The 22001-nt window shown below is 51.4% G+C and overlaps 1 protein-coding gene across 3 annotated transcripts in view; it reads left to right on the plus strand.

The window, feature by feature from the left end:
• MID2 (midline 2) overlaps positions 1 to 22001 on the plus strand; it is a 416243-nt gene that overhangs the window by 285949 nt on the left and 108293 nt on the right. For all 3 annotated transcript variants that reach the window (XM_075068687.1, XM_032773776.2, XM_032773777.2), the window contains exon 4: positions 377 to 484. In XM_075068687.1, coding sequence (XP_074924788.1) covers positions 377 to 484 — 108 coding nt within the window. The remainder of the gene's footprint in view (positions 1 to 376; positions 485 to 22001) is intronic.

Below are 22001 nucleotides of genomic sequence, written 5' to 3' on the forward strand. Positions count from 1 at the left end.
GCTCTTTCCCGCATTATGACGGGCCCTGTCATTTGACCTAAGGACAGAAGCTCAGGCTCCAGCTCTGAAGAGTTTAATATCTAGCATTGCTTTGGTGCCTTCCTCCTGCCGCTGAAATGGGAATGAATACAGAACATGGCAGTCTGCTTCTATTTTTGTTGCCTGCACAGCAGTAACTATTAAACAGTATTATGTCCTCCTCACTTCAGTCCCTGACTCTCTGGCAGCTGCACAGGCCTTGGCTGACAAGAGGAGGCCTGTGGTGGTAAGCTGTTGCTTATCTCTCTGTCAGAGATGTCACAGCTGCTGGAGTTGCCAGACTCTGAGTCAGCGTGTTGCATTCTAACAGCTTGGGGTTTCTCCTGTTTCTGCCTAGGTGAACACAGCCATGCATGAGGCCAAGCTGATGGAGGAATGTGATGAGCTCATGGAGATCATCCAGCAGCGCAAGCAAGTGATTGCCGTCAAGATCAAGGAGACGAAGGTAAGTGTCGCTATGAGGTGTGCGTGCCCAGTGCTGATGCCACAATTACTTGGGGGAAGTGCTGTGGACACTGGTGCTGCTGCTCCTATGACATCCCTGCCCCAGATTTTCAGATCAGCTTTGCCAGCTTGCCCAATCCTCTTGGTTTCATGATACAGCATCCTCTCCAGGACAGCATGCTCCCATCTATGGGGCTGACATGTCAGCAAACAAAGCCACAGAGGAGGAAGATGTACCTTGAGTAAGTGGTCTAAGAGTCCGGGAGACCCACTGGAAAAGATTGGTGTGTCTGGAAATGAGCTTCAAGTCTCAGCATTTCAGAGGTTGCAATGGAGTGGCCAAGAATTTGCCTACAGAAGGGATAGATGTGCCAAGGCTGGGTCCTCTAATTCTTTTAAACATAGAGGACAAGGCAGGGAGTGCTTTTCAGAGATGCTTTGTGTGATGGTGGCAGACCAGGTGCCAGCTCATGCCAAGGTCCCCAGGTCTCAACTGAACACGGACAAATACCTAGCTGCAACCAGTCTGGCTCACCTGTGGGTTAGTATAGTTGAAACATTAAAATTATAAGAATGTGTTTAGTGTTTAAACTTTATGAAATGCCTGTGAGTTGCTGCCCGCACTAATCTCACTTACAGCATCGGTATCCCACGGTTGAGCATTGGTACTGTAAGCTTCTGTAACTATGTAAATCACTGGACAGGAAAGAGGCATTTAAGTAATATGAAGTGCCGCACTGCAACCTTCCAGCCTCAGATGCAGCAAAGGAGACCACTGCAGGGGAATGGGCCCAATTACAGCACCTGAGAGCACTTCAGGAATGCGAGCATCAGAGACTGATGATGGAATTACCATCAGGGAGTCTAAGGCAGCAGGGGCAGCTGAGGAGAGAGCCCACCAAAGACACCGGGAATAAGTAACAGCAGTCACAGCCAACAAAGAAACTGAGGAGCGGGCACACAGGTGTCTGATGGAAGCTCAAACATTTCAGCCCAAATTACTGGAGAAGCAGAAGGAGCCAGTGAGTACACCTGCCCCCGCCCCCAACACAAGGGAGTGGGAAAAGTCTGCCTAATTTATAAAGAAATTGACTGTACAGAAGAGTTCCAGTCCACCTTGGAGAGACTACTTAGGCTGCACAATATCTCATCAGATAAACAGATGCCTGTTCTCTTAACCAGCATATCTGTGAAACCAGACAAGTTTTGAATGATCTGGAGGAGGGTGGTGTAAAGGTGAAGAAGAAATTTAAAGGAAATGTATTGGAAAGATTGAAGATTACCTCTGAGATCTATTGATTGAAGGCTAGAAACATCAGCCTGGTGGACAATGTCACTCATATTGAACAGGTGCATAAAATATGTCATTTTAGGAGAAAATGGATAATCGAGGTGAGTGCTGAAGGTGATGATGGAAAACCGTTTGAGCTGATAGCCCAGAAGCAGTTGCTCTGGGTGGTTATGGATGAGGTGAAGGCAGCCATCTGTGACAAAAAGCCAGCCACAGTTTTAGAGGCTGCAGAATTGCTTATGATGTTGAGTCAAGGGCCCATGGGGGTAGGGGAGTAAATCCAAGGGGAAAGGAAATCCCCATGTCACTCAGGGTAAGAAGGAAGTGGTGACTGGAAAGAAACCTAACCCCACTTAGATAAAACCCCTGAAGAGAACCCAAGTTTTAAAGTCACCTACTAACAGGAAAGGCAAATCAATCACCAGAAGGGAGACAGGCATTAAGTAATGTGAAGTGCCGCTCCGCAACTGAAGGTGTGACGTCCTATCCAAAAGGAAAAGCCAGTTGACACCAGAAAGATTATTGTGGCATGTTAAAGAGGACAAAAGAAAGACTTTGTTGCTCTGTTGCCCCTTCCTCCCCCATGAAGAGAGGGTAGTCACGCATGTTAATGCTGATGTAGTGCCTGAGGATTTTACACTTGATAATTGATTGGGAACATCTAAGTACATAATTCACAGTCAATTTGGAGGTTTTGTCCTGGGTCTTACCAGCCTGCCCTGAGATTGGTGTTCATGCTCCTGAGTCGCTGCAGACAGCTTGACACTTGGCAAAATCCATTTTCCTCATTCAGCTCTTACGGCAATGAGACTAATAGCAAACGATGCTGTAGCTCAGTGCATAGTGCTCCCTGGAGCCGTAGCTTTGCAGAGCCCTTCAAGGGGCCAGCACCTGCACTGTCCAGCCACTCTAGAGACTCACATACCTTACAGCACACAGGGTATGTTGTTATGTTGATATCATTGAGTTGTGCTTCACAAATTCATGAGATGCCGTTAATTTGTCTTACTCCAGCAGCGCTTTTTGGGATAGGCTTTGAACAGCAGCTGTAGCTCAGAGCTGTGAGTTAGATCCCAACAGTGCAGGGGAGTGCAGCAGCTATTCTGTATAAGCTCTTACACAGCCATGGACCAGAATGCTGGCTGCCACATGCACATGAATGTCTCTCTGCACGTCCTATCAGATAAACCCGAGCCCCTCTACCATCTCTTCCGCATGTGCTGACATTGCAGTGACACCTGGCAGGCTTTTTAAAACAGAGCAGGGATTATTAATCAATTGGGATACTGCATCAGGAAGTCCTTAGGGTAGCTGAGAGAAACAAAGGTGAAGATGGAGTTCAGACTGGCCAATGTCAGGGTACTACCCAGCCAAGCCACTGTAGCTTGGCTCTGTCAATCCTCTCTCTGTCTTTGTGTCTCAGTCGCAGTTGAGAGCTCCTGTGTCTCTCCAAGGGCTAGCTCCTAACACAGCCACCTCACACCTTTTGCTCCATTGTCTTCCTCCTGCCAGAACACATGCTGAGTTCACATGTTCTGCCTGAGGGAGTTTCCCATTGTTAAGTGTCAGTTGTTCTGCACTTGGGGTCCTGTTGTCTTTCGGATCGTCCATAGATATGGTCAGTTTCAACCAGTCCTGAATGACCTACTCCTACCTCCCCAGACAGTTGCATGACCCTGGTACCTCAAGTCTCTTGCTCTGCCCCAGGAGCATTTTAACGATTCTGCACTTTCTGGGTAGCAGTCCCTAGTCAGGTAAACAGGGCCAGTTTTACGCCAATTCCACCAATTCCTCGGAATCAGGCCCTGCGCTGAAGAGGGCCCCATGCCTGTGCCTAAGGGGGCCCTGCTCCAGGGGTCATCGATGGCGAGGGGTCTGCTCTGAGGATCTTCGGCAGCATTTCGGTGGCGGGGTGTCCTTCAGTGCCGTGGAAGACCTGGAGCAGACCCCTCACCGCCGAAGTACCTCCAAAGCCCCAGACCGCCGCCGAGTATTCCAGTTAGGCCCTGCGGGTCATAAAGCTGGCCCTGCAGGTAAGTCACTACTATTCATACAAATATTACAGAAAATTCCTACTTTGGCCCAGCAATAACCCACATCATTTGGCACCAAATAGCATTCCGAATGTGGCCAGAGCTACACGTTATTACAGAGTATTGTTTGTGAGAATCTTCTCCAGTTTTGCTCTTTAATGGTTTAACATTGTAACATCATCACCAGAAGGAGTTGTTATAATCTGTGTAGTATGTGAAACGTATACTCCAAAGGGACTGTTGTGGCCTGTCTGCTAATGCGCTTTTGACTCCCCACCTCCTGAAGTTATATGTGAATCCGGGTGGCTCCTCGCTGCTCTTATCCTCAGAGTTCAACTGTCTCGGACAAATTAATTTTTGAAAGGCCACGGATGGTATCTGGTTTGGGGAGGAGAATGGTACAGATTTGCATGATAGATTGTTGTAGTCACATCCGCTCAGATAATTTCCTAAGGGGTTTTGTAACACTGCTATGTTACTGTGATAATGTTAATGTCGAAGGGCCATCTTAGACCTACACAGCAGATCAGTTAAAAGCTGAAAACTCTGCAATATACTTAACCTTAAGTTTGTTGGGTATTCCAATGGTTTCTGTATAATAGGGAGATATGTGGTGCTTGAATTAACTCTGACACTAAAACTAGCGTGGGTTCATCTTGTCAGTACTGGTGCTCCAGCCTTTTAAATGTTAAATGTTGCTCTACCTCTGTGACAGTGGCCTCACAGAGTTCCATAGTCATTGTGTATGAACTGATTTCCTCTCTCATTGCTCTGGTTGTAAGTAAAAGGATGTTCTCCAACAGCCAACCCTTCAAACTCACCCTAGCATTTGACGGTCAGCTCGAGCTCTTTCCATCTTGTGCATCATCCCAGAGAATAAAGGGGTCTGAGGGCCCAATTCCAGCCCTAGTGATTGCACAGGTATCACTGGCCTGCAGGTTATGCTGTTTGAGAGGGTCTGTGTGAGAGAGCCCAGCTTGACTTTCAGATCCCAGAGGGAGTTTGCAGGGATGGCATTTGTAACAGGGTGGGAGGGTTTCCTTGCAACCTGAGCAAATGTGGAAAGGAGACGAGTGATACCCAGTGGACAGGGAACCTCACAATGCCATTTATAGACTCTCTTTTCAGGGGAGAACCACCAGTTCATGACAAGTTTCCGAGAGGATGCCTACAGAAGAGCTGGGATGTAATTCTCAGTTCAGGTAGACATGCATGCATTAGCTGTGCTTGAAGTAGTGCCTAAAAATAGCAGAGTGGCTTCAGCAGCTTAGGCTAGCCACCCAAACAGTCCCTCCTGACTCTTCCCTCCTTCCCCCGCCACACACCCAGTCCACGCCACTGCAGCCCCACCACTATTTATAGGTGTTAGCTCAAACAGCACTAATGCGTGTATGCCTACACCAGCTGTGAACTACACCTCCCAGCTACAGGGTAGACTGTACCCTGTTTGTGCCTCTTGTCAGCTGCCAGTGCCATGGACATTCTAACTCACTGTGGCACAAGGACAGCACTCACAGATAGCCTGAGCTCTATTGTAGGTTTGATTGTGCACAGCTAAGTGGGAGTCTGGCTCCTGGAGTTACGTCCTTAGTCTGAGAAAGTATGACTGTCATAGCTTTCCTACTCAGATTTGAACCTTAGCGTTCATAAACTGAGAAGCTAGCATGAACCCTCTAAGCTTAATTACCAGCTTAGATCTGATATCGCTGCCACCAGACAGGAATCAGTGCCTGTCTCACTCTGGTCTCCCAAACCTTCCTGGGGAACCCCAAGATTCAGATGCCTCTTGAGACTCATCATACGAAGTGGAAATACACCACTCCTTCCTGTCTTTACTTCTCACATTGTTCCTGCCCTGGTATACTAGGAGATTTACCCTGCTTCATCCCTGAAAACAAATACCGAGTAGGTACAATTTACTTTTCCCCTCTCCTTCTTTCCCCTCTCCAGTTCTTTTCCCTGAGAGAGGCTAGTTAATCCTGCATCAGAGATTCCTATCCCTTGCAATATTATAAGATAAAGAAAAAGTCTAACAAGTTTAAAATAAAGAAAGCTTTATATAAAAGAAAGAAGAAAGACAAAAAATTAATCTCTGTTCAACGTGCAATCACAAAGGGCATTGCTAAAAGAAAAATATGTAATAACCAGCCTTATTCAAAGAAATATCCCAATTAAAAACATCCAAGCAAACTCACACATGTAAATACAAAAAAAAATAACAGACTATTGTTTTTCTTACCTTTGTACTCACAACTTTGAAACTGAAGATTAGAAGCTTGAAGATGGAAAGACCCCTCTCATAGCTGAGAGCCAGACAAAAGACACAGATCCAAACATTCTGTCCCTGAGCTTTGAAAAATCCGGTTTCCTGACTGGTCCTCTGGTGAGGTGTTTGGTTCCCTTTGTTAACCCTTTACAGGTGAAAGAAACATTAACCCTTAGCTATCTATTTATGACAATGACAGAGGTCCCAAAAGGCTGGAGACTGTTCAAATCCCATTCTGCACCCAATGACAGTCAGATCACATGATGCTGGTTACAAATAATACTGGAAAAAGGACACTTCCCTGTGTGTTTAGAGGGGAAGTTGAGATGGTGATAAAAACATTTCACTTCTGAGCACTGTAATGACTGCCAGTAGTCAGCCTACCTACTCTCCAGGCTAATGAGATGTAAGTAAATGCTAAGCTGTTTGTGGCTCCAGCTGTTTTCTCTCTGTCATTCAGAAGCAATGTTGGGAACCAAGCAGCTGGAGCATTATAGAAACGACCGACGGTGCTACTCAATCAAAGACAACCGAGTACCAATATGGAGTGTATTTCCAAGAGCAAAATGAAAACCAATTTCTTTGATCAGCCCCCAACTGCAAATATTTGTAAAACCTGCAGGGGAAAAAAATCAAAAAATGGGGGGGGGAGAGGAAAGGGGAGATGGGTAGCAAACTGCAGGTAAATGAAACATTAAAAACTGACAATCAGGAAATAGTTTGACTGATAAATTGCCAATTCCTTCTCCATACATTCTGGGGTGTTTGTTCTGGTGAATGACCCTACTTAGATGAGATGAGCCACATCACTGCATCAGATGGCCTGATAGCAGCAGGTGGGGAATTGTTGGGTTTTGTTACTGTTAAAGAAGTTGTCAAGGATATTTGTACCTTATGTTTCTGGTAGCCCTAGGAGAGGGCAGGTGTCTGGGGGAGCCCCCCGAGAGCTAGAGCATGGAAAGCCCAGTGCTGGGTGCACCTGGGTGCTGTTATGCTGCGTCCCGGTGGCCCCCCCGCCCCACTTGCTGCATTGCCTGGGTGCTGCTCTGTTGACCAGGGTACTTATTTGCAGGCTGGGTTTTATCTTGTTTTAATACATCATGGTAGAAATCATTGGTTAGTTCTAAAATGTGGTAGAAGGAACCTCTGTCTCCAAACTAGCACCATGCACCTCTCAGGAACTAAAAATCCCAAAGGAGGCATGTCTCTAATGCATGGCGTAACCTGGGCTTTGTTCATCAGAGCTTTTTGCCACTAAGGGTATGTCTACACTGCCCACCAGATCAGTGGGTAGTGATCAGTCTATCATGGATCTTTATCGCGCGTAGTGTAGACGCGATAAATTGATCCCCGATCACTCTCCCATCGATTGCTGAACTCCAGCTTGTCGAGAGGCAGAAGCAAAGTCGACGGGGGAACCGCAGCAATCGACCCTGCTCTGTGAGGATGTGAGGTAAGTTGAACTAAGATATGTCGACTTCAGCTATGCTGTTCTCGTAGCTGAAGTTGCATATCTTTGGTTGATCCCCCCACCCAGTGTAGACCAGGCCTGTAATGCTTGTCTAGTCTTTTTATAATACAGCAAGACTTTCCTTTCTCGTTCCTTTTCTCCTTTTGATAATTTTCCTGATGAGCCTGGGCATAAAATGAACCATCCATCAGCCCATTAAGTCCCAGCAGGAGAGTCACTGCCTTGTGCAAATATCCATTTGAAGTTTTGTCCACCTTGCTGTTAGTCAGAATGAGCCTGCATGTCTCACTCAGCACAGGCTGTGATGGTTTGGTTCCCATAATGATGAATGAAGGTGTCCATTACAGATTGACAGGAGAGATGCATGGCCCGTTGGTGGAACAAATGGATTAATCAGCCCATTCTGGCATTCATAACTCCCTCCCCCAGCCACCAGTAACCAAGTGACACCCCAGCCCAGTGCAGTTGTGTTGGCATTGTGATGTAGGGAGGAGAGAGACTCAAAGTCCAAGTGCTCTGGGATGGTATAGCACAATGCACAGAGCAGGAGGAGATCAGCTGTGTGAGGAGGAGGGCAATGCAGGGCACAGAGGTAGTAGGACACGAGGTTGCTGTGAGGTTGCTGTGAAACTGAAATAGGCCATATCAGGCTACTCTGTCTTAGGTACACAAAGGAGCCATTATTTTGGAAGTTCCACTGTCTGGGGTGGCAAAAAATGCAGATTCAGATCAACTGCAACATGTGAGACAGATGTCTCTTGGTGCCCAGCTGGCAAAGGGTTCATTCTCCTTTACAAGACACTTCTGTCTCAGACCAGACCAACTCATCATACCTAAGACATTGCTTTCAACAATTTATCCATAAAAGGCAGCACGTGAGGCCTCTACTGAAAGCTTGTAACTTACTGTAGTGCCCCTCTCCATCTAGTCAGGGCTGAATTAACTTTTTATGGGCCCGGCGCCAAACATATTTGTGGGTCCCCCTGGGGAATAATTGTAAAAGGGGCTGGAGGTAAAAGCACATTGGGGCAGGAGCTAGGGTTGGTCTCTGGAGCAAGGGAGGGGTCAGGGGTAAACTTCAAGCGCAGCAGGGCTGGGGAGGGGGTAAACATGATCCCCCCTGCCCCTGCCCACATAGAGGAGGTACCTACATGATTCTAGCCCATTCTCTTTGTCTCTCTCTGCGCTGAGGCTGAGCTGCTGCTCCTCCCGCAGCAGCAGGATAGGTTATCTTCCAGCCCTCTGGGGTGCGTGTTGGGAGTGGGAGGAGCGGAGGCTAATGTGGTTACTCCTATAACCGGACATTTAGTTTCCAGTCAGCACTGCTAACCGGACACTCAGGTCCCGTTTTCTACTGGAGTTTCCAGTCTAAAACTGGATACCAGGCAACATGGCTACCAGGAAGGCCTGAGCGGGGGAGAGGGGAAAGCAATCATTCTTAAAAGAAAGAGGGTTAAGCCTTAAGGGGGGACAAGTGGTAGGTGGGCTAGGGAGTGGAGAGGAGCTAGTAGGCAGGGCCATGTCTGTTGTACTGCCCAGATAGGTTGGAGACTGTGGGGATCAGCTGACACAGTATCCAGGGCCGATGCAAGGATATTTTGCACCCTAGACAAAACTTCCACCTTGCGTCCCCCCCTCCCTTCTGGAGCATCACTTATTATAAACTTTCAAAAATGAATACAGTGGAGTCACATCTTATGCGAGGGTTAGGTTCTAAGGTCAGCGCGTAAGAAGAAAATCGCGTATAGTGAAAATTACCATAAACTACAGTATACATAGTATACACTGTCTACACTAGAACAGGGATCCTCAGCCTATGGCACACATGCCAAAGGTGGCACGCAAGCTGATTTTTTTTTTTTTTTTTTTAAATGGCAGGCTGTGGGTCCCAACCACCGCTAAGCCTGCTGCCGGCCTGGGGTTCCGTTCACTCAGCTACCAGCCGGGGTCCCAGCTGGTGACTCTACTCAGCCTCTTGCCGTTCATCCAGGCTGGCAGGAAGCTAAGCAGGGCCAGTGGCCAAGACCCTGGCTGGCAAGGGGCCGGCAGCTGGAACCCCAGATAATCAGCGGGCTGAGCAGGGCTGGCGGCCAGGACCCCAGACAGCCCGCTGCCAGTCTGGGGTTTTGTCTGCTGTCTCCTGCCAGCTGGGGTCCCAGCTGCCGGCCCCACTCAGCCTGCTCAGTCCACTGCCAGCCGGGGTCCTGGACGCCGGATCCATTCAGCCCCCTGGTGGTCTGGGTGAATGGAATCCCAGGCCAACAGGAGGCTGAGTGGGGCCGGAGGCCAGGACCCTGACTGGCAAGGGGCTGGCAGCCAGAACCCCAGACTGGCAGCAGGCTGAGTGTGGCTGGCGGCTTGGACCTCAGCCCGCTGCCAGCTGGGGTCCCAGCCACCGGCTCCACTCAGCCTCCTGCCGGCCTGGGTGAACGGAACCCCAGGACGGCAGACAGAACCCTGGGTGAATGGAACCCCAGACCTTTCACCCTGGCAGGAGGCTGAGCGGAGCTGGCTGGGACCCCAGCAGGCTGAGCGGGACTGGCGGCTAGGACCCCAGGTGGCAGGAGCCGGCCCACTGCTGGCCCTGCTCAGCCCACTGCCAGCTGAGTGAACAGAACCCCAGGTCGGTAGCAGGCTCAGCGGCAGCCAGGACCCGCAGCCTGCCACTAAAAAAAAAAAATCGGCTTGCGTGCCACCTTTGGGTTGAGGACCCCTGTTCCAGTGTATACTGTACTTTATGGTAATTTTCACTATACGAAATTTTCCTCTTACACGGTGACTTTAGAACCAACCCCTGTGTAAGATGTGACTCCACTGTAGTGTAAACAAAAAATTTGGGCATCGCTTTTTGGCACCCCCAAATCTTGGCGCCCTAGGCAGTCGCCTAGTTTGCCTAGTGGTTACACCGGCCCTGACAGTATTCCCAGCCCAGGTGACGTGATAGCCAGTGGTGGATTTAGAGTTAGTGGAGCCCCCCAGCCCTGTGCTCAGCTTCATTTTGGGGGCTCCTCCTTGGGATCCAGTCAAGAAAAATAACATTCTCTCTTATCTCCACCTGCCCCTATTTTTCAGTCTTTTTTCTTCATCCTCCTTCCAAAAGTAATAGCAAATAAATGAAAATAAAGTGAGGTACTTTGATTATTCTTGTTGTCTAACTTATTTTTCCACAGACCACTTGAAAATCACGGGAGGGGGGGTCTTGATGGACCACTTAATGATCTTTCCAAATATTCTAAAAAAAATGTTCGGGTGCGGGGTCTGGCCAGGAGCTAGGGCGAGGGAGGGGGCTCAGGGTTGGGGAGCACTTACCTGGGGCAGCTCCTTTTTGGTTCTCAGGATGGGGGTGGGGATGTAGGGGGGTGCAGGAGTAAGGGCAGGGGACTGGGGAGGTGTGAGGGGGGATGCAGGGTTAGGGAGGGGGTGCTGAAGAGGTGTGAGGGGAATGCAGGGTCAAGGGGCTCAGGGTGTGTGAGTGGGTGCAGAAGTCAGGGCAGGGGGCTCAGGGTATGTGAGGGGGAGCGGGTGCAGGGGTTAGGGTCATGGGGGTACTCAGGCACAGGGCTGGAGGAGGTATGCCCCAATTGCAGCCCCTTCCCCAAGACCTCACCCCTGCCTCTTCTCCTCCTCCTCTCCAGAGCCGTGTGCTGCGGCTTGCTCCTCTCTCGTCCCCCCTCCTGCCAGCAAGGCTGATCCAGCTGGCGGGGGGGGAAGGGAACATAGCACGCTGAGGAAAGAGGTGGGGGAGAGTCCTCACCCTGCCTCTTCTTCTCCTCCTCCTCCCCCCTGGAGTGGCATGCTGCAGCTTCGTCCTCCCCGCTCCTGCCTCAGCAGGGGACAATGTAGCACCCTGGGGAAAGGGGCGGGGCAGGAGCCAGGCTGTGGTAGCAGCAAGCTCTGACCCCACAGGAGAGGAGGGGGGAAGAGTGTGCCGGGGCCCCTTTTGACCGTGGGCCCAGTGCCATGGGGCCATTATAAATCCGGTATTGCACCTAGTTACCTCCTTTAGTGCCAGTTTCCTTTTTGATGGACAGGCCTGGGTTCTTCTGGATCCCACCTTCAGCTCAGCAGGGAGTAACTTCCTTTTTTTTTTTTAATGAAGATATACCTATCTCATAGAGCTGGAAGAGACCCTGAAAGGTCATTGAGTCCAGCCCCCTGCCTTCACTAGCTGGGCCAAGTACTGATTTTGCCCCAGATCCCCAAGTGGCCCCCTTAAGGATTGAACTGACAACCCTAGGTTTAGCAGACCAATGCTCAAACCAATGCTCTGCATCGCTCCTTCCTGGCAGGGTCACTAGGGGAGGAAAATTCTGACCACAGGATAACCCCCCATTTACTTGCCAAAGAGTTGGAGACTCCCAAGAAATAATTAACACACACAATATATTCAACACAAACACACTCAATATATTCAGCACTGTCAAATATATTAAACAGGAAGTGTATATAATATAGCAGGGTAAAAACTACTCTCAGGGTCACCAATGTCCACGCTGATAAAACCCATGAATTTCCGTCGTCACTTTACCTAATATAGCAAATGTAAAATTAGTTTCCTGCTGATACATGCACTTTGTAGGGGCCCTTGATGGCCTGTGGTCACAATAATTTCTGTGCAGCAGTTAGCGATGTGGTGAGTCCCTCCACAGGTTTAATAGGCAGCAGATAATAAAATCCTGAAAGCCTCACCCCTGGCTTGAGGACACAGTTCAGGGATCTGGTGGTCGCCCAAACAATCTCCCGGACTATCTAGCTGAAGGATGGTGACTTTCAAGTCGGTGAACAGTCCTCAGGTTCAGAGATGGTGCTGGACTTTTCAGTCACTGCAGAGGGATTGATCTCTGCTTGCAGGAGTCAGGCTGTTTTTGGTGTCAGGATTTTGCCTCCCCAAAAAGCGGTGCAGGGCTCAGGGTGCATGTTACAAAACTCTACTAAAATCATAGTCTTAGTCTCCCATCCCAGCGCTCAGACACACGCCCAGCCAGAACAGAGCTCACCATATGGTTTCTAATCTTGCCTAGGGAGCTGCAGGGCTAAGTTTTCTCAACAAAGTTCTACAAACTGGGAGTCGCTTTCGAGAGGGAGAGGCCGAAGCTGAGGGATGTTGCTGCCAGGCCCTCAGAGGCTGGTTTTCAGGGAGACCTTGCAGGCAAGCCTGGGCCTCACCAGTCCCCACTGCCAGCTCTGCTCTTTCCCTGGCTGGCTCCAGCTCCTCCAGACTGACATCTCTCCTCTCCAGGGCTCCTACTGGGCACTTGGGCAGGCTAGCTCTTCTTCCATGGCTTTCCCTTGTCAGTCATTTGACCCTGCCCCCTCTTTTCTCTCAGGCACTGTACCTCCCCAGAGCGGGGTCCTTGCCACCCTCCTCGTGCCAACAAGGCCCCTGTTCTAAACAGCATCTCTCCTCTCCCTCTGGGCTGCCCAGCAGAGTCTGAGTCTGCCCTTGGCCTCTTCCTCCCAGGGACAGTGCCCCTCCCTGAGCTACCAGCACACAGAGACCCAGAGACCTAGGGGTTACATTCTCCCTGAGTGAAAGTTCTTACCATCCTTGGCAAGACTCCTTTCTCTAACAACTCAAATATGCAAGCTCCTTTTCTTCAGGTCATAGTAAACATTGTAAAGCTAACAATGTTATTGTCCAACAAGCAGGTATCGCCATGTCAGAATACAACAATAATTTAAAAACAACCTTACATTGCTATGCAATTTACATAGTAACCCTCTCTTACTATATTGAAATAAACTATTTCTTAGTTCCCCCTGGAGACTCCAAGTTTATTATCAGGCAAAAACTATAATAGACCACCCACACCCATCTGTGTACTAAGAGCAAAGGAATTGGAACATCTTAAGTGAGCATCTGTAGAGTTTCTCACTCTCTTTCTGAATGTTGAAGTACAGAAGCTTCTTAGGGTCAGGGTTTTTAACAGTAATGAGTGCAGAACAATCAGTGATTTCCCATTCTGCAATATCTGTAAGTGGAACTGTACTTGCTTGTGGACCACTTGCTCCTCGAGGCCAGCAAATGCTGCAAAAGAATGAAGTTGGGGTGAAAATCTGCTTAATTAGATAGGAGAAGTGACTATTAATAAACACCCTAGTTCACATTTTATTATTTAGTTTTGTATGTGACCATTTGTTTCCATTACTCACACTTGTTTCTGTTTGAATCTCTGCTCTTTCTTAAATTCATTTCCTTTTGTTTTACTATAGCTGAATTCAAGTGCTGTGAGAGACCACTGTCCTGTATCTGAGGTAGAACTGGTAAACTGGGGTGCACTGTCCTTTGGGAATGGCAGATCTGGGTTTTTTTGAATACTCAGTGATCAGGAGCTGGACACCACAGGGGACTCGGGGGTTGGGTGCATCTGTTGTCAACCTGGAGGGCGAAGGTAGAGCTGGCATAGCCCAGAGAGGAATGCTTGGGGGACTGACAGGCTGGTGGTCGGGCACTGTAAGGGTCCGGTGCTGGGCCCATCCCTCTCAGGCGCGGCGGGGAGCCAGGGCGCCTCGCTACACAGCAGCAATCTGTCCCGGGCTCAGACCCTTCAGCAGGCTGAGCAAATACAGAGTCTATAAGCCCAGGCTCTTGGGCAGGGCGGGCAGTAAGCAGTTCAGGTTCAGGCCTTTCAGCAGGGCTGAGCAAACACAGTATATAAGCCCAGGCTCTTGGGCAGGGCTTGGCAGTAAGCTAAACAGTATAAAGGGGCCTTCTCAGGTCAGGGGAAGGGGGAGTCTGCCACCCGTGAAAGGGTGGCAAGGGGAACGCAGGCCCTCCCACTCCACTGCATTCCAGCCCGGAGCCTTAGCAGCGGCAAAGATTCGCTGCAGTCAGTGGGGATCCTGGCCACAACACACTGACATCAGTTCGGGGTCCCCTGGAGCCAGACTGAGGTCAGCTACCCCCGGGCCACTTCCAATCTCCCCCTCTCTAGGTACCTGTCTCTCGCCGGCATCGTCGGGTGGGTCAGGTCGTAGGGAAGCTCAGGCCACTCCTCTGGGTACTGGTCGTAGGGAAGCTCAGGCCGCTCCTTTGGGTACCGGTCGGAGGGAATCTCAGGCCGCTCCTCTGGGTAGCGAGCACGGGGCAGACTCGGCCAGTGCTCCTCAGGGTAGCGAGCACGGGGCAGGCTGGGCCAGTGCTCCTCAGGGTAGTGAGCATGGGGCAGGCTGGGCCAGTGCTCCTCAGGGTAGCGAGCACGGGGCAGGCTGGGCCCAGCGGGAGCTTGAGCACCAACATCTATCCTCTCTGGGCCTTTATACTTCCTGTCCCGCACCTGGACCTCTGGGGGGCGCTGGCTCTGCCCACTCTGGCATCAGTTTGGGCTCGTCCCTGTCAGGCGCGGCGGGGAGCCAGGGCGCCTCGCTACAGGAACTAACACCCAGCTGGCACAGGCCCCACTCCCTTGTGTTGGAGGCAGATAGCAACAGGGTTACTCAGCCCTGGGGCCCCCGAGAGAAGCGGCACAGAACACTTAGTGAAGTCAAGTCAATTTGCCAAATTGTTTTGGTCAAAGAAAAATCTGAACAGTTTTAAATGTGCTGGTTTGACATTGTCTGAACAAAATGTTTTGATTTTTCATTTCAAATGATTCTTTGTTTTAAAATGTCCTTCAGTTTTATTTTCAAAAAACTAAAGAAGGTTTATAAAAATGCTTGAAAGCAAAACTAAACATTTCACTTCACCCCAAAGGCTGCTTTTTAAAAAAACTTTTCAATTTCCCCCCCAAAATTGAAAAAATGTGTAGAGTTTTTTGGGTCAGCCTAAAACTAATTTTTTAAAAAATTCCTGGTGAATCAAAAAAATCAGCTGTACTCAGCTGTACTACTCTGGACTCTCCCTGTGCCCTGGCTTGCTGCTTTCTGCCCCTTCCTTATTCCACTCTACCTCACTCTTGCCCTACCTACATTGTTTTGAGTGTGTGATATCAGACTGTACAATGAGGTCAAAGGCTGTTCACTCTGGAGTTTGCAGAATTGGAACTGGGCTTCTTCTTCGAGTGGTTGCTCATGTCCATTCCAAGCAGATGTGTGCACACCACGTGCACGCCAGCCGGAAGATTTTTCCCCTAGCAGCATCCGTAGGGTCGGCCCTGGTGCCCCCTGCAGTGACGCCACTATGGTGCCCTATAAAGGGGCCTGCCGACCCTCTACCCCCTCAGTTCTTTCTTACCGCTGGTGACGGCTAGCTGGATCTTCTCTTGCGCATAGCAAGTTAGCAGTGTCCTATCCTCACGTGTATAGTCTGTGTATATAATTAGTTTACTTAGGTCATTTGTATATAGTTCTTGATAGTTAGGGAGTCCCCCACACACACATTTTCTTCGCCGCTGGGTCATACTCAGGTCCCCCGGGTTTAAACTCTGCAAGGACTGCGGGAAATTCATGCCCAAGAGCTACCTGAACTCTGCTTGTTTGAGGTGCCTCGGAGAGGGCCACTAAAGGGACTGGTGCTCTATCTGCAGGGGCTTCCGCCCCAGAACTCTTAAAGACAGAGCTGAAAGACTTAGAGTCCTCCTGGTGGAGGTTGCCTTGCGGCCACCCTCAGACCCAAAACCGGCCGAGGTGGTGCCCAGCACGTCTTCCTCGGTACGGAGCGCCCTGGCACCGGCATCAAGACTTAGGGCCCAGCCCAAATCCCCCAAAACCCGGCACCAAACGGAGTTGGGTCATAGGAAGTTGGCCTCAGTGCGGCACCGCTCACCATCTCCGCTTCGTGCTAAGAAGAGGAGGCTGGTGAGGGAACTGTCACCCCACCAGGACCTCCAGAGGCATTCGAGGCGGCCTCTGACTTGATGGGACTCCCGGCGTCGGCCTCCCCACACCATAGCAGGGAGTTCCCTACCACGGCCCGTCCCCCAGTACAATCAAGAGGCAAGACGGCCATGCTGTCACCTCCCTCCCCGCCCCGCGCCGCTAGGGTGGCACCGAACCAGATAGGAGGCTCCCCACCACCTCAGCATCGCTCTCCAATGGCACAGGATGCTGCTCCCCCCAGGTCCTCTTACTCAGAGACCTCAGACTCAGAGGCAGATTCCTACCGCTCCAGCCGGTCACGGAGCAGGAGATCAGTTTCGGGGGTGAGCCACCAGCGTTATCCACAGTGGCAGCAGCAGCAATGGCATCCGCCCTCACAGTGGCCGTTCTGGACCCCCTGGGCCTACCACCAGTTGGTGGGCCAGGCATTTGGTCATCAATCCAGGTCGGCCTCAGTCTCCTCGGCATTGGTGGCCCCGGCGCAGTTGCCTCCTCCACCGGCACAGTCGCCTAGCAGAGGTGTGCCATATCCAAGTTCAGCACCCCCTAGTCAGGCAGCGGCATCGGCAACGACTACGGTTTGGGCTCAGCAGGCACCGCCTGATATGCCAAACCGCACACTAGCGACCCCGGTACCGGTCGCGGTGCCGCATTCAGAATCGGAACCGGCCCTGCAGCCACAGAACCGTGTGCCGCAGGACCCCAAAGGGCTACAGGCACCTGAGGAAGGGCCGAGCCAAGTGATTTCCTCATCTTCCTCCCTGGATGAAGCGGTCTCGGGCACAGCTGCGGCACCAGCCCTGGAGGACACTCGGATCCTCCAACAACTGCTCCGGCGAGCAGCTCAGAGCCTCGCAATCCAGGCTGAGGAAATCGAGGTGGACACGGATCCGGTAGTGGACATCCTGGCTCCCTCAGGACCATTCAGGTTGGCCCTTCCGTTGATCAAGACCATAGCGGATACGTCCTGCACCTTATGACAAACCCCAGCCTCATTGGTCCCTACTGCCAAGAGAACGGAATGGTGTTATTTCGTCCCGTCTAAGGGGCATGAACACTTGTACACTCACCCTCCCCTGGACTCCCTGGTGGTAGACGCAGCCAACGAACGGGAGCGTCAAGGGTTTCAAGGGTCAACACCAAAGAACAGGGATGCCAAAAGGCTCGACTTCTTTGGTAGAAAGGTGTACTCTATGACAGGCCTTCAACTCCGTATTGCCAACCAATAGGCAATCGTAAGCTGATATGGTCATAACACATGTTCAGCCATGTCGAAGTTTACGGCTTCCCCAGGACTCGAGGTCAGAGCTTTTGGCCCTGGTGGAACACAGGAAACTGATCTCCCGAGCCTCTCTCCAAGCGGCCCTAGATGCAGCGGACTTAGCCTCGCGCACCCTGGCCACGGGCCTCGTCATGAGGCGAGGAGCCTGGCTCCAGGTCTCAGGCCTTCCCTATGAGGTCCAGGAAACCATTCAGGAGCTCCCCTTCGAGAGGCAGATGCTGTTTTCAGAAAAAATGGACAAGCATCTACATAACCTAAAGGACTCAAGGGCTACGCTTTGCTCGCTGGGCTTACATAACCCTGCGACCCAGCGCAGGCAGTTTAGACCGCAGGTGGCCCCGCATCCCTACCAGCCACAGACTCGCCAGGAACTGGGGCGCAGGCGGGGCAGAAATGGCAGGAGGCGTCACCAACGCCACCCCTCCTGCCAGGTGTCTGGTCAACCGAGGCCGTCATCGGGGCTTAGGCCCCCTATTTGGTGGTACGGTCAAGGGCAACCTACCTATCGAGACTCTGGATCCTTCTACCCCTACCTTTGGGTCACATCTGTCCCCCTTCTATCATGCCTGGTCCCAAATCACGTCGGACAACTGGGTGCTCCGCACGATAGAGAGGGGATATTCTATCCAGTTTTCCTCCCTCCTGCCCCACCAACCCCACTCCCCGTGCCTCTTCAGGGACCCTTCTCACGAGTAACTTCTAATTCAGGAAGTGCAGTCCCTCCTCGAGGCACAGGTGGTGGAGGAAGTCCCTCGGGAGCTCAGGGGCAAAGGCTTCTATTCCAGATATTTCCTAATACCGAAGGCAAAAGGAGGCCTAAGACCCATCCTGGACTTGCGGCGACTGAACAAGTTTGTACGAAAGCTCAAGTTCCGCATGGTCTCCCTGTCCTCGATCATTCCTTCTCTGGATCCAGGAGACTGGTACGCCGCCCTTGACTTAAAGGGCGTTTATTTCCACATTGCCATAATTCCCCGACACCGTCGGTACCTCAGGTTCATCATGGCTGATGCCCATCTGCAGTTCACGGTGCTCCTGTTTGGCCTGTCAGCTGCCCCAAGGGTTTTCACGAAGTGCATGGCAGTTGTGGCAGCCTTCCTGCGCAGGCAGGGCATCCAAGTATTCCCCTACCTGGACTATTGGCTCATAAAGGACACACCAAGGAGCAGGTGGAGGCTCAGGTGTTGTTCATCAGGCGGACCTTTCTCAAACTCGGCCTCTTCTTGAAGGAAGCCAAGTCCACCCTGTCTCCTATGCAACAAATAGAATTCATAGGGGCGGTTCTGGACTCTATCCACGCCAGAGCGTACCTTCCGGAATCCAGGTTCCACGCAATGTCCAAGCTCATCCTCGGACTGCAATGCGCCTCGACTACCATGGCGCGGATCTGCCTCCGGCTGTTGGGTCACATGGCGGCGTGCACCTATGTTGTAAACCATGCCAGACTCCGGCTTTGCCTGCTACAGTCCTGGTTAGCGACAGTATACCGCCCGGCCAGGGACCCCTTGGACTCAGTGGTGTCCATTCCCCACTTGGTGCTGAGCTTGCTACAGTGGTGGCTCGACCCGCAGAAAGTGTGCATGGGCATCCCCTTCACCTCCCGTCAACCTTCCCTCTCTCTGGTAACGGATGCCTCGGATTGGGGTTGGGGAGTGCACCTGGGGAATCTCAGGACACAGGGCTTGTGGTTGCCAGAGGACCTCAAGTTGCATATCAACGTCAGGGAGCTGAGAGCGGTTCGCCTGGCTTGTTTGACCTTCGGGTCCCACCTGGCCGGCAGATGTGTTTCAGTCCTCTCAGACAACACATCGGCGGTTTTTTATATCAACAAACAGGGGGGTGCACGCTCCTCTCCCCTGTGCAGGGAAGCCCTCGCGTTGTGGGATTTCTGCATCTAGAATGCTACCCACCTGACAGCATTCTACCTTCCGGGAGAGCTAAACAGTCTGGCGGACACTGTCAGCTGCTCATTCCGGGGTCACGTGTGGTCCCTCCGACAGGACGTAGTACGCTCAGTCTTCCAGCTCTGGGGCTTTCCCCAGTTAGACCTGTTCGCCTCGAGGGAAAACAGGAAGTGCCGACAGTTCTGCTCTCTCCTGGGCTGCAGGGGTCTCTGTCGGATGCTTCCACCAGTCTTGGGGGGTCGGACTGCTCTATGCCTTTCCTCCAATCCCCCTGATACACAGGGTGATTTTGAAGATCCGCAGGGACCACGCATGGGTAATCCTGATAGCACCGGCATGGCTGCGCCAACATTGGTACACGTCGCTCCTGCACATGTCCGTTCAGGCACCCCTGACACAGCCCCTGCTTCTGGACCTGATCACGCAGGACCGGGACTACCTCCACCACCCAAACCTGGAATCTCTCCACCTCACACCCTGGATGCTCCATGGCTGAACCTGGTGGAGATACAGTGCTCCCAGCAGGTCAGACAAGTACTGCTCGGTAGTAGGAGACCATCAACCAGGGCCACCTACCTGGTCAAATGGAAGCACTTCTCCATATGGTCAGGTCAGCGAGGTCATAATCTACTGAGGGTTCCAATCCCTATTATCCTAGACTATTTTCTCCATCTCAGACACCTGGGCCTTTCCCTCTCCTCGATTCGTGTTCACTTGGCGACCATCTCGGCTTTCCATCCGGGAGAGGGGGGTACCTCGGTGTTCGCAAACCCACTGGTTGGTCGTTTCCTCAAGGGCATGGACAAGCTATTTCCACATGTTCATCAACCAGCTCCTGTCTGGGACCTGAATCTGGTCCTCTGTGCCCTCATGGGACCTCCCTTCAAGCCCCTGGCTTTGTGCTCCCTGTTGTACTTGTTGTATAAAAGCGCCTTCCTGGTGGCGATCACCTCGGCCAGGAGGGTGTTGGAGCTCAGGGCATTGACATCCGAGCCCTCATACACTGTCTTTTATAAAGACAAGGTCCAACTTAGACCTCACCCAGCCTTCCTCCCCAAGGTCATCTCACAGTTCCACATAGAACAAGATATCTTTCTCCTGGTGTTTTATCCAAAACCACACTCTTCCAGTGAGGAGCTGAGGCTACATTCCCTGGATGTCCGCAGGGCCTTAGCCTTTTACACTGAACGTACCAAGCCGTTAAGACACTCGACTCAGCTCTTCTTCACGGTGGCAGATAGGATGAAAGGGCTCCCGGTCTCCTCTCAGCGAATCTCTTCGTGGATCGCGGTCTGCATCCGGGAATGCTACCGCATAGCTAAGACCCCTGTCCTTCTGGTCACGGCCACTCTACTAGGGCGCAGGCCTCCTCTGCAGCGTTCCTGGCTCAGATCCCGACTCGAGAGATTTGTAGAGTGGCCACGTGGTCCTCCATCCACACGTTCACGTCACACTATGCCATCATGCACCAGGCTAGAGATGATGCAGCCTTTGGCTGTGCAGTACTCCAGTCAGCAGTGAACTCTGACCCCACCACCTAGGTTCAGGCTTGTGAGTCACCTGCTTGGAATGGACATGAACAACCCCTCGAAGAAGAAAAAACAGTTATCCACCTTTTAGTAACTGTTGTTGTTCGAGATGTGTTGTTCATGTCCATTCCAATAGCCACCCTCCTGCCCCTCTGTCGGAGTGCCGGCAAGAAGGAACTGAGTGGGTAGAGGGCCGGTGGGCCCCTTTATAGGGCGCTGTAGTGGTGGGCAGGGCCGACCCTGTGGATACTGCTAGGGGAAAATCTTCCGGCTGGCGTGCACACGGCACGCACACACCTGCTTGGAATGGACATGAACGACACATCTCGAAGAACAACAGTTACTAAAAGGTGGGTAATCTTTTTGTAATTTGAAGGTGAACTGTACCTAAATGCATCATTTTAAACCTACGTATTACATTTTCTTTTCTTCCTCTGAGCTCCATCTGCAGATCAAATTGAGATGATCCCACACAACAGCTTCGTCCCCCTGAACTTACTTCCTCCTTCTACTTCAGTATTTTCTGCCAGGCTCTGCTCCCCTAACTTCTGGTAAATTGTACCTTATTCCATGAATAGACCTTTTAAAATCAGTAGGACCCCTCTGAAATCACTGGGATGGTGCATGGAGGAAGGTGTGACTCTGCTTGAACAGGGGTGGAAGAATTTGGTCATTAAAAACTGTTCTTCCTGCTTTCACAAGAAGGACGTAGCTTTTGCTGCAGCTGTCTGCTTCCCAGTTATTAACTGAGGCTTTGTCTACACTTACAGTTTTGCAGCGCTGGCCGTTACAGCTGTGGTCGTACAGCTGTGTACGGCCAGCGCTGCAGTGTGTCCACACTGACAGCGACCAGCACTGCAGTGTGTCCACACTTGCACCAGTTGCAGCGCTGTTGTGAGTGGTGCATTGTGGGCAGCTATCCCACAGAGCACCTCGTCCCATTTTGTCGCTGTGGGTTGTGGGAAGGGGACGGAAGGGTGCGGGT

Source organism: Chelonoidis abingdonii, chromosome 8 (assembly GCF_003597395.2).
Source record: "Chelonoidis abingdonii isolate Lonesome George chromosome 8, CheloAbing_2.0, whole genome shotgun sequence".
NCBI classification, from domain to species: domain Eukaryota; kingdom Metazoa; phylum Chordata; order Testudines; family Testudinidae; genus Chelonoidis; species Chelonoidis abingdonii.